Source organism: Toxotes jaculatrix, chromosome 6 (genome assembly GCF_017976425.1).
Source record: "Toxotes jaculatrix isolate fToxJac2 chromosome 6, fToxJac2.pri, whole genome shotgun sequence".
Taxonomy (NCBI): Eukaryota; Metazoa; Chordata; class Actinopteri; family Toxotidae; genus Toxotes; species Toxotes jaculatrix.
This window is the reverse complement of record NC_054399.1, coordinates 21,909,699-21,922,869: the sequence shown is the minus strand read 5'-3', so window position 1 is coordinate 21,922,869 and position 13,171 is coordinate 21,909,699. Positions and strand designations below refer to the sequence as shown.

The following is a 13,171-nucleotide window of genomic DNA, read 5'->3' as shown; positions in this document are numbered from 1 at the left end:
TATGCCAGCTCATTTCAGCTAACGCCTGCCCTGTTATCCATCTTGGAAACTTAATTATCTTACTGTTATAATTATGAATTATAGGTCAGACGTGACTACACATGCATCATCTGACCGCTGTTGGAGGTCCATTTCCATTTTTCTCTGTCTGCCTGACTGCTGTATGGTGTTTAGTGAGAGGGGACAGAAATTGCTAATAGGCTAATATCACAAACGTTCATAATTAGAGCATCAGGTTTACACACCACCTGCTGAGAATCACAGCACTGAACTGGTTTTAAAAAGGCTGCTTTTCAGAGGAGGACAATGATTACGGTACATGTTTAAACCTACTTTTTTAGATGTTGTTGTTGATTGACTGTATTTAATAAAAGTGGTTATGTACACTAAAAAGGATTGCGTTTGTTTTTGTTTTCCATCAATCAACAAACAAGCAAAGCACTCATTGTTGGTCAGACATATTTACATAGGCTTATATAACCATAATTAATGTGAAGAAGAGTATTGTTTTATTAAATTACAAATTATGTTTCTTTTTAACAGGTAGTCTGTCTGTGGTATTTAATGTGTCATTTTGCTGCAACCGCACCTGGTTTTAAAAGTTTAAATGTTACCAAATGTTTCACAAATTTTATGCTAAATGAGAAGAGCTTGAGAAAATCATAAAAAGTGCTGTTTGCCTAAATGTCCATGCTTCCACATGAAAAAGGGCTTTGATGTGATTTTGACTTCAAGGGGCTTAGTAAAAATAGCATTAAATCTTTACCCCGGCGGTTAGTTTTGAAAATGAAAATGCACAGCTGCATGAGATAAAAATATGCATTTGAAAAACAGCATTGGAAACAAAACAGATTTCCACATTTCAGCATTTCAGCTGGTAAAGCCCTAAGCCCTGTATCTCTGGATGTCCAACACCAGTGAAAGCTGATACTAAGGCTATTTTTCTGCATACAGACCAGAGAGTATGAATGTCTGTACCAAACAATGATCTAACATTTCTGTGTCGAGATTAAACCACCACTGTAGTGTTCTTGTTGTTTTATATTGTGCACATGGTGACATCTGGTGGCCAGATATAGGGATTACACTGTCACTCTCTGACTCTCAGCACGTCTGTAGAATCGATTAGTTAAAACCTGCTGATGACAGAATGAAAAATGAATTAACCACTGTCACTCATGATGGATTGAATAGCCTGATGTACCTGTATGTACAGTGTGTACAGACATTTTTCTTTTTCGGCTGAAAGCTGCTGTGTGTAAGTTATGGAAGTTAATAAAAATCTGTATGTTCACAGAGAGTCTTCACAGACTGGAGTCTTCCGGCAGGTTGGTGGCTCCCGCTGCCTGGTTGGCTGCAGCAGGCCATTTCATACGGAGCACAGTATACACACCTCTGATTGTGAACAGCAGGGAAGTGGCGGCAAAGTACGAGGCGTAGATGAAAAACTGAAAAGAGAAGTGAGAATGACTTTCATGGTGGATGATTAATAAATTAATTAATTTATTCATCCGTTTTTCCCCTTTTGTCTCTCCCTCTGTATGTGCATCAAATGGCCTTCAAACAGTTCTCATAAATATTCCTAATTGCTTTTATTTCATTTATTTATTCAAAGGCAGTTTATCTTCTTTTCCTTTGCGTTTATGCTCCTCATTTTATAATTTATTGAGAAGCTCTTTATGACATCGTTTTCAAAATGTTTATGCACTGCAGTACCTGGGAGGTGATGGTGAGCTGTAGAGACTTGGTGTTGATGACGATGGCGGTGAGGACACTCCGGAGAACAGTGCCCACAAAACAATTCATGCCGAATACCAACGCATAACGCTTCCTGTTCAGTGCCTTGGCTATCTGAAAACTGGCATATGCGTACATGAGATGCTACATAGTAAAGTGGAAATACAGATTCATTCAGTTATTAGTTACATTAATATTAAGGGTTTTTAAGTAAAGGACCTGCAATGAATTACAATTAAATTACAAAAAAAGATGATTCAGTATTGGATAATTTTTGAAAACTAATGATAACAATGTTCACTATCTGTGTTCAGGGTATTAGCATGCCAACATTTGCTAATTAGCACTTAACAATGCAAAAGTACAGCTGAGGCTGATGGGACTGTCATTTGTTTTGCAGCTATTTGGTCTGAAACAGAAACATTGGACAAGTTACATTTTCGACCTGACGATGGTGCCCATGACCAAGAGTTCACCAAAGTCATTACAATTCATCACAGGACGACATGAATGTCTGCACCAAATTTCCTGTCAATTTATCAAACAGAGACATTTCCTTTAAGTTCTGGTGATAGTAGTGGATGTAATAAACTGGAGCCTGAATTACCCAATGAAGTCCAAATAAAATGCATAGACCAACATGCTCAAAGAGTTAGTAAAGCGATTATTTCACTAACTGTGCTACAGCAACATTAAATGTGGCAAATATGGCATCATATATTTAAATTCTACACAGTAGATTAATGCATGTGTCCACATGGATACATTGTGTTTTTAGATTATTAGCAGTTGCTTCCTATACAAACATTCGGCTGTTGACAAACCCATAATAGCCATAATCTATCCTTACATGCAAATGGTGGTGAGCTGCATGTAAATAGTTTTGAAGAGGATGTAGCACATGTAGCTGATCCAGATGTTGTCAGTCAGATCCATCAGGAATACAGCCCCAGAGAGCAGAAGTGTGAATCCCCCCAGGATCAGTTCTCCCCACACGGACCACTCCAGGGAAATGTGGCCCACAGCAACTGTGGCTGCAGCTCCTAAAGGAAAACACAATTACTGTGTTTTACTGTGTAAGGTATAAGATGATTCAGCTCAGATTTCAGATGGGGTTTATCTAACACCGTTTAGATTAAAGAAAATGAAGATTATTTCAGAAATGTTATGGCTTAATATGTGGACTTACTAGCTCTGGAGCAAGCACCAGCAATGAGAAAGAGCTGCTGTAGTGGACAAATAGACTATGTGATTTGATTCAGGAAAAAAAGCTACTGGAGAAATGCTCCTCTCATACGGTTGTTAGTTTATAGTTATCTCTCATTTTCTTTTGCCAGTGAAACTGTTATGGCCTCTACTCCATAGAACACCAGGCAACTTCCATAAATTCAATGAAAATGCCTTTAGAATCCCCAGTGACTGTACATGGTAGTAATTGTCCTAAAGTAAATTGCACTTTACTATAGCAACATGACAGCCAGCTGACAATGGATGACAATTAACACGCAGCTTGAATGCAAGAAAAGGCTTAACAAACTGATAAAACCCCATAAAGTTACTGTTTTACAGTGTCTGTAAAAATTGACACACATTTTAGACTGTACATGTAAAATTAATTAATTCATCTTTGAAATTCATTTGGTAAATGTTTTTTAATTCAGTTCACCCTTTACACCAATATATTTAGCAACTTTTGTCTTCACTGAATCACATAGTCTCCTCTCTGATATTAACATCCAACATTAAAATCCTCCACTAGATGAACTACTGCGAAGAGCCATTTTGGGAAAGTTATGTTTCTCATTTCAGCCACAGGATGGCACAGTGCAGCCCTTTCACATCACAAAGCTCCTTTCACCCATGTAAAGCAATTCTTAGATCATTATCCCTATGGAATCATATAAAAATGGGGACTCCAGACAGAGAATCTTTGGAGCATTGATTATTTTAGGACACTTATCTCCCTTCTTTCGTCCTCCTTTTATCCCCTGACAATTTCTCCATCTCCCTACCTCACATTACTTTAACTACCTTGCTACATATTTATCACGTTCTCCATAACTACCACTGCCTTGTCAAACTTTCCTTGTAATTGCTAAAGGTTGACTATAAACTAAACCCGAGCTGCATTCAGTGAGGCGAGTGTAAAGAAGGATACCCCAATACCCTGGAGACATGGATCCATTCGCTCAGAGCTTTTTATCCACGGCAAAATAAAGAGAGGCTGAGTATAATTGCTTCACTCTTTTAAATGTGTACATTTCCTTTGATCCTTTATCCTTTTGTGGTCAATCAGGACCAACAGTTCAACATAAACACCACTCAGGCCCTTCTGTGTGTATTTAAGATGTACTTAATCAGTCCCCTGGCTCTGATTAGCAGGGAGGTCAAATGGAGTCTGAATAATTAGACCAGTTTCCACAGCAGTGTCAATTGGAGGCTTAGTGAGGTCAGCAGGAGCCGGCTGTACAAGTTCATAGACAGGAATCGATAATGCATCTGGGCTCTACTGTATGTTCACACTGCAGGAGTTCATGTTAAATACCAGACTGGTGGTAAAATCTCTGTTTAATTCAAAAACACTTATAAGATTGGAGAAAGATTGTGATTTGGTGAAGGATAAGGAATGATAGCAGTGTAATTAGTAAAAAGTAAACATGTGCCGCCTCGTGTTTTAAATCAGTGTTGACTTTTTGAATATTTAGCAATGGACTGTGACCTTCCCATAACCTTACAAGTCATTCAACAATAAGAAGCACACTGGACAACTTTTGCAGAACCCCAGATTCTGCCCAAGGCAAGAATGAACATTTTGTGACTTTACATGTATGCTGATTAAAAAGCTAATTGCTGTTCATTGAACATGTTGTAGGTAATACATTTTGTATTTGTTTCCAGCACAGTTTGGTTCCAAACTTTGTGTCTCTTTTGTTTAAAAAGGAGCAATTTAGTATTTGACTGAGTGTCCACAGCTCCGTTAGCAGCTCTGTGAGACTGTGCATAGAAGTGCTAGCATGCTCACAATGACAGTTCTATCATGCTAACCATGCTAACAGCTAACTAGCACTAAACACAGGGTGTAGCTGAGAGTGATGGGAATATCATTAGTTTTGCCAATATTTAATGATAAAGTAATCAACAAATTTGGCCTGATGATAGCACTAGAGAAAAAAAAAATCAGAGATCAGCAAGAACCCTGAGATTCATCATCTGGGAACCATGAATATCTTAGTGTTTAGTGCTTATCTTTTTATAGTGATTAGATAACCCCATACTGTAGGTGTGTTGTATGTGGGGAAGTAAATTTTTGAATTGGTACACTTTGAGCTCCAGCATGTTGCCTAAATCTAAATGGAAATATATTCTGGATGCTTCAAGCCAAATTAAATGGACATCCCTGACCTGGGAAAGGTAATGTCTTGACTGAAACTATCCCGAATACATTATCCATTGACTGGAATAGACGTTTGATGTGTAAATGACTTGTAATTACTCCTTTAGACCATGAATAAATGGATGGGTTGAGGTGTCCTGTAACTCTCTCTCCTTGAAAATCACACTGTACAACACAATGCAGTTTGTTCTGCATACACATTTGGTTTTATCTTAAAACTAATGAGCTACTAAAAAATGTTGTTTTCAAGCTCCAGGACATACTGTTATTAATATGCAGAATATGAAAATAGTAAATTATGTTGTGCTTTTCCTCCATATTTTATCATGTTGGTAATCCATATTCATATTTTCCCTATCGGTTTTCACCAGGTTTTTTCCTCAGGGATGTTTGCTAAGTGTGGAATACAGAAAAATACAACAGGACTCTTTGGGGAAATATCAGACATGGGCTCTACAGCTTGACTGCATGTTGGGCAGATCCATTTACAAGTGAAAAGCATACAGCTGGATGTGGTTTACACAGAGTAATTGCCTTTGGCTTCTGGGGAATACAGGAATGTATCAGTACTATAATCAATAAAAGTGCACTGGCTGGATGGCAGCAGCTGCTGCTATACCCATCTGGGGATGAGAGCAGGCAATTAAATAGTCTAATTAATGCTGCTCCTATTGTCTGTGGTGCTTTGGGGGTTGTGAAATACTGATAGTATAAAGGGATTGTGTTTTCTTTCTGTCTATTTATTCAATTATTTTTTTTTAGTGGAATGTGCGTAACACCCATAAGCTTTAATGAAAATGTTTGGACAATTTTTTTACAAGAGCCTGAACCAGTTCTGTCTGATCTGGCTATGCAGTGGTTGCCATTCAGAGTTGACCAAAGATTTAAGAATTTGAGTAACAGTTTCTCTTGGGATTGGACAGATCGTGCAGCATCAAACTGTCACATGTGAAATGTGGGAGGTAGACAGTTTTAATAATTAAGGAAATATTCAGATCCTTTTCTTAAAGCCAACCAATAACAGTCAGTATTTTATGGTTTATGGTTCGAATGGCAACATACTCTGTCAAAGGTATGTTGCTCTATATTTGCTATGTGTGTAAAATATTACTTACTTTCTAAATATTTTGCCATGGATGGCAGGCAGAGAAGACAGTAACCGCAAAATTGAAAAGTCCAGTCTGACCCATTCTCTGTGTGTAAACAATAAAACTTTAAATCCTGAAGAGAATTAAATGATATTACCTTGAGGACCTTTTGCATTAGAGCACAAGCATCTGAACAGTGTACTGAAGAACGTTATTTGAGTAAATTTACATAATGGAAAATTGAAGTGGCATAACAGATCAGTGGAGCATGAATTACCTGACAGTGTGCTGATGGCATCCACCCCTCCATTGTAGCCTGTGAAGTTATGGGGTTGTATGTACACCCAAAGGATCTGGATGTAGTTTGCAACCTGGTAAAAGCCACACCTCCCTGTAGCTAACCATATGCAGAAGAAGAGTACAGCTGCAGAAGAATAACATTTCTTACAGTCCGATATGAGCTCTCTGAACATGCTCCCAACATGTTTGGCAGCCATTACGTTCTTCACCCTGCTGTAATGGTCCTGACTTTCTGTCTCTTGAACGTCCTCACCTGAGTCTCCTTGCTGTTCAGAATATGTTTTGTTAAGAATTAAACTGGTCTTAGGCATGGGCAGGAAAAAGGAGGTTATCAGTGCCATGGAGACAGAAACAAGAGTCACTAAAGCTAAGCAATACAAGGACACTCCACCTACAGACACTAGCAGTTGAGCCAGTGAGGCTCCCACAGCATAGCCCAGCAGTATGGCCCCATTGACATAACTGGTCACTCTCTGATAGTACCTGGCATGGACCATGATGTAAATGTAGGAGAAATAGGCCACATCTGCTGCCATGGCAATGCTGTAGCTGAAAAGGGCCAACTGAGCCGAGTGGACCCCCGAGCCAACTAGTAACAGCAGAAAAGTTGTGACATAGGCGAGCCCCTGGAGGATGATTACAGGCTTGTACCTGAGGAAGTCTGTCACCAGGAGGACTGGGATGAGGAGAACCAGACTGGAGTAAGTCCACACAGGATACACCTGTTTAGTCACCTGGATAGGGAGGAAGGCAGACAGAGACCTCATTATTTTTAGGAAACGATCCCTAACTGGTGATTGCAAGAGTATCTGTGAAACACGATGACAGTAACCTGAAAGGTCACCTATATTCATTGTCCATGGAAAATTACCTCTGCATTTACATGATGGAAGAGGAAGCAGCATGAAAGTTGCTCATAATGAGTTGATAAAGTGGATAAAATGTTAATATTGTGCAAATAAACACAATGGTTGTAACTCCAGCTCCAATTTCGCAAAATATAGTTCTCAAATTGTTGTTGCCACTAAGTAGTTTTTTGTGTTCCACTTTGTCCTTGACTAATGGGAGCAGCATTCGCAATTTTACATTTGCAATCTCTTTCATCTCCTGACAAACAGAATAACGTACATGGATGACAGCAGTTGGTCACTGCTGTTCCAAACCTGTACCATTACTTGAGGCATTCTCAAATATTACATTTGCCAGTTAAAGCTTAAAGTTATAATCTCTGAGATTTTCATTGAACCAGACCACAGCATTGATTAATATTGGAAATAGCGGATCAGTATATTTACCTCCCTGTACAGTGGTTTTTATCGGTAGTGGCAGAATCCACCATTCCACCATTCCTGTGCTGGATTCATACTGCCTACATAAACATATGGGATTTACAGGAAACAATGCATGCACGTAATCCAGCAATCTTATCCCATGATAAATATCAGGCTTACTGTTTAGCCAGTGTGAGCTTTTCATTATAACCAGCCTTGACAGTGTGGTAGATATTGTTTTCACCTTGTTAGTGTGTGTGTGTGTCTGTCTGTGGTGCAAAATGTGGTCCTGGAGACACCTACTATTGTATTGTCACTGACACTGTGACGGTGGTGACTGACGGTGAAGACCGAGTTAGAAGATGGGCATTGCTCTGGATTGAAATCTTAAGGATTACACCTTTAATAATGGCTTGATATTAGTTCATCTCTCCATGTTACTTTTGTTCTGTTTTGCCCTTACCCTTATCAGTAGCAACATACTGTAAGTGGATACAGAGTCTACTGTAGAGGGTAGAGGCTCAAAGTTGTTGGCTTAACATTTTTCACAACCATAAAACAAACCTGAAGCGTTTATATAACAGTCACACAAATAGAACATGGACAAACAGAACGATAGATACAGTGCATGGAAACAGTCTATAGAAGATGAATGTTTTAATTGTGAAAGTGAGAAAGTGAAAGATGTATTCATTCAGAGAAAAAGTGGAGAAACATGAGAAAAACAGCAGGACTGTCAGGTAAGTTTGGAGACCAGCTAACAGATACAGCTATAGTCTGTACAGTCAAGAGTTTGCCTGTTTGTGGCAAAAAAAAAATAGAGACTGTAAAAACAGTGGTCATTCTGTGAATAGAGCAGGGCAAAGAAATTGTGTTCATAAGTTTTCAGGCTAAATGCACCTCATGACCTTAGGCTCTTTAATTGAAAACAGAAATATGATGGTGGTAGTAGTCTCCATTGTTGGTACGATTGGAACAGGAAATTGAATCTGCACTTTGTTCACAAACTTTGGTGATTTCTATAGCTCCGTATAAAATCTGATAAAAGCTATTCAGGACCACATGTTGAAAAGGTAATTTGCATCATACATGGCTCAGTCTCACATGAGTACACTTCGAGTGTACCTGCTATAATTTGTGTGAACAAAGCATCTTCAATCCTGGCTTGTGCATCACAAAGTGATTGTCATTGCAGACGTGTGAAGGACCCCATTTAGTTTCTTCTTAATGCCACCAGTGAGGCATGATACTATAGAGTCTCTCCTGTTTCCTCAGTTCATATCAAACTTTGCTCCAGCACTGAATTCAGTCAGTGCTGGAGTAAAGTTCACAGGCTGTTTTATCATGTTTGGACTGAAAATAAAATGTTACTGAATAAAGACAAGAAGTAATGAATATTACAATATGGATAATCTCTCTAAGAAGAATGTCGTGATGCTGGTTTTTCAGCTTATCCTACTTGTCTGGTCCTGAGATAATAACATATCTGGCCAGATTGCCCTGAAATTTGACTTGTACCTTCATGGTTGACAGAGGAGGGCTCCTACTTATTTAGATAAACTTCTTAACCTTGAGTTTCTATAGTGCCACGATTAGGCCAGGCTTTCTTCTTCACTTACATTTTGGTCCAAGATAAGAGCAGTGTCCTAATTCTACACTTCTAAAACGATGCATGTACCTTGTTTTGGCATCTAGTTTATCTCTACTGCCCACCTCAGGACAGAATTCACATTTTTAACCCTTTATGAGGCTAGAGTTATGGTTCTCAGACACATAAACACCTCTATGGGTGAACACAGAGAAGTATGTTATGGGTGAGTGTCTTATGACATATAATTATATTAACATATTCATATATATATATACTTATGTATTCAACTTCTAACCAGTAATTTGTAACAAATTAGGAATATATGGTATTAAAGCGACTAGTAACTGTAGCTCTGAGTATACATGTGAAAAAATATATTCATGTGTACACTTCAAATGTACCTTGAAACCAAACATCTATTTATTGTTATTCATACTAACTTTGTTTTATAGTTACGTAATTTTGTTTCTGTTTATTTACATTATTCATTTTATGTATATTAAAATATAAACAACTGAGCAAATCTAATAACCTAAAGCTTCCATCACTGTAAAGCAGTCACATATCTCATTTCATAGCCCAGTAACCTCACCTGCTCAGTGGTGAGATTCTTGTAAGTTCCCGTGAGAAACTCTGTCAGGAAGGGCTCTATGGGCCTCATCATGGAGCAGAAACCATAGATGCAGAGCAGCACAGTAGGGCCCACCCATCCAGCACGGCAGGGCATATAATGGCCTTCCCAGCAAGGCCTGTTGCCACACTCACCGCTCCAGCAAAAACCCATCGTTCCTCTCTAGCTCCCCAGGGATGTCTCGCTGCGTCCGGCGGGAGCACAGCCTAATTTAGGCAGTTTAATCTGTTGAGATATGGAAGACCCAGATAAGGCCAAGGTGAGGCGGACTGTGAACACCAAGTCACCTGCTTTGCCATTGTTGTTTCTCTGCACTGAAGTTTTCCTGGCTACAACGAGACAGGAAAAAAAATGTGAGGTTGTGAGTGAAGATACATTAAGATGAAATATGAGGTGGCGAGCCCCTGGGGCTCCAGCAGGTTATAATAAATATTGTCTCCTCCTCTGTCTTTATACAAAAACACCCTCATTTCTGCAGATATTGAGGAAAGAGTGGAAGTCAAGCAGAGGAATATGTATGAGTATGTGTCTGCGTGTGTGTGGGGCAGCACAGTGGTGTGTACACCTGCACTGTGCACATACTGTGTGCTTGTTTAGCTTCTGCCACCATTAGCCAGTGGAGTCCAAAACAATCTGAGTGATGCAATGCTTCAACACTGTTTTGATTAAAGCAATAACAAATAATAATAATAAAAAATGACTATAATTTTCCAAAATGCTGCAATCATCTTTTGAAAGCTGTTGGAAAAATAGAATGAACTACACACACTTGGACAGATCCACAAATATAATTTAACTCTACATTACACAAATTTCAATTTTCCAGAGTACCTCATCAGATAATCTTACATTCAGCATTTTGTCTTTGACTGTCATAAATAAGAAGTCCCTAACTTTAAAGTTGGAGTTCGCTGGGTGGCTTGGCAGTGAATTCATAATACTTAGGGAAAGAAATAAGCAAGGCAATCATTCCCGAGATGAGAATTACTGTGGTCTGTAATTTTAAATATCCCGTAGCGAATTATGACTCACCAGTAGGGTGTCAACAGAAAGCTCTGCCTCAGCTCAAACTGTCAGAGTGTCTCCATGACTTAATGCTCAACTTCAAGGTCACAGCAAAGAAAATATTATTCACATTCATGTGTTTGGCATTTCTGGTTTAATGTTGTCAGATTTACAATATGTGATGTTCAGTGACTATGGCTGGAGGAAACAGATACAGAAACACCCAGTCTGACCTCTACACTGTCAAAGAAAAACAATAATGTTCTTTTACCAATACTCTGTTCTATTCTGTTCTTCTTCTGAATAATATTCCCCTTTTGGGCTGTTATTATCAGCACATTTCATGAAAAGTGATATGAGAAGGTCAGTTGATCATCACTTTACATTCATGTGCTTCTGTATCTATGTAGCTGAAATATTTAACCTAGTGGAAAATGCCTTTGTGTATAGTGGATGTGTTGGTTAAATGCTGATGAAAAATGATTTCCTTGATTATGTCTTAGAAGCAAGTGATTGTGTCCTGGAAACATCTAAAACACCATGAGATGGTCTACTGTTCATTAAAAAAAAACCTTTGTCAAATGTTTTAGTGTCCTCAGTCTCACATCCATCAAACATCTACCGTCTCTCATTCTGCCAACTTTTCTCTTTCCTTCATAGGTTTTGGATTCATAAAATAATCCCACGGGGGGTTGTATGTAATTAATAATTGCAGTGGCAGTAGTAACATCATCAGTAGTACTACCACCTGTTCCTGCACCTGCTGTATTTACATATGAACCAAAACCTGCTTTAGATTTGAAATCTTTAATCACGGATTAAAATTTGAAATTTTAATCCGTGTGTCTGTTGCTAATGTGCAAGGGCACCACTTGCACAAAAATGCAGTTTGCTTATTTTCACTGTGTCTAGAGAATCATGGCTGTAAGAACATGGAAAAACTGCTGTATTTATGCATGATTTCCTCCTGTTTGGCCCTTTTGTTTTTGTTTTTATTTTTTAAACATCATTTATACATCAGTAAAGTTTTGTTCACCTCATTTTCTGTGGACAGAAAAAAAGTCAGAGCTCAAGCTGTTATGTTATTTATATTCTCTTTTCGTAACACAGATACTGCATCTTATTTTCTTCCCATTGTTAGAGTAAGACAAAGTGAAACTAAATACATTATGGCAAAAGTGTTCAGGCATACAAAATAACATTAACACCACCAAAAGATGCTATGCTAAGATCAACAGATCTTAAACCCTCACCTTACTCTCTGGACTTATTACACTCCTAATCATCTCTTACCTGAAGTCTGGCTCCTGTTAATTTACAGCAGACAGAGTTGGACCCCTTTTTTTTTTAATCCTTTTTCATCCCGTTTTTTCCTTTGTCTGTCTCCAGTCTACGGTTGGACCAAAGCAGTGATCAAAGGTATCCCTCCTTGTGCTTCCTTTCTTTAGTTAGACAGTCTTACAATAGCTGAAGTGAGTGAGGACCGTGTGAGCCAGTGGCAGGTAAATGTCTGAAATTGCCTGCTGTGTGCAGTTGGGCCAAATGGAGCTCAGTGTGGTGAAAGACATCTAAAGGTTCGTGGTTATGTTTATGTGTGCAACCTGGAATTTGATTTTAGTGTGAACATGGACTAAGATTGACATTTTGTTGAGTAAGCTCTGAAATGCCCTGTTAAACCTCTTGTGAACAAGGAGTTTATTCAAAGTTTAGCTCCACAACCAACCCTTTCCAAAAATCTCACTGTAACAGCACAGCAGTGGTGGAACACGAGAGCCTCCTTTACATGAAATAATTTTTAAAATCTCACCTTTGTCAAAGGGAAATCATTTGCTGCATATTTTGTTCTCGACAGCATTGCACTTGGGTTTTTCTATTTCCTGTCTGTACCCCTGCTTAATATTTCAATTAACCTATTTATCCCTTCCTCATCATCACTTCTGAATTACAGCTTCCAACATAGCAAGTGTTCAAAGGCAACCCAGATGCATTGATTCCTAACGTTTCACAGACCAAACCCCTCTTTCCAGATTCTTTTTTTCTTTCTTTTTTTCCTACTGGCAAATCATGTAAGGCTGCTGCAGTCAGGAGCCTGACTTTGAAAGAAACTGCTAGTGTGTGTGTGTGCATGTGTGTGTGCATGTCGGGGGGTGGGGG

The 13,171-nt window shown here is 38.8% G+C and overlaps 1 protein-coding gene across 1 annotated transcript; it reads right to left on the bottom strand.

Moving 5' to 3' along the window:
• Positions 1-1,304: 1,304 nt before the first annotated feature.
• On the bottom strand, positions 1,305-10,165 carry LOC121183400 (thiamine transporter 1-like). Its single transcript, XM_041040455.1, has 5 exons — positions 9,974-10,165; positions 6,497-7,253; positions 2,588-2,780; positions 1,717-1,858; positions 1,305-1,448 (listed from the first exon to the last, which is right to left on the bottom strand). The coding sequence occupies exons 1-5, from the start codon at positions 10,163-10,165 to the stop codon at positions 1,305-1,307; spliced, it is 1,428 nt and encodes a 475-aa protein (XP_040896389.1).
• Positions 10,166-13,171: the final 3,006 nt, after the last annotated feature.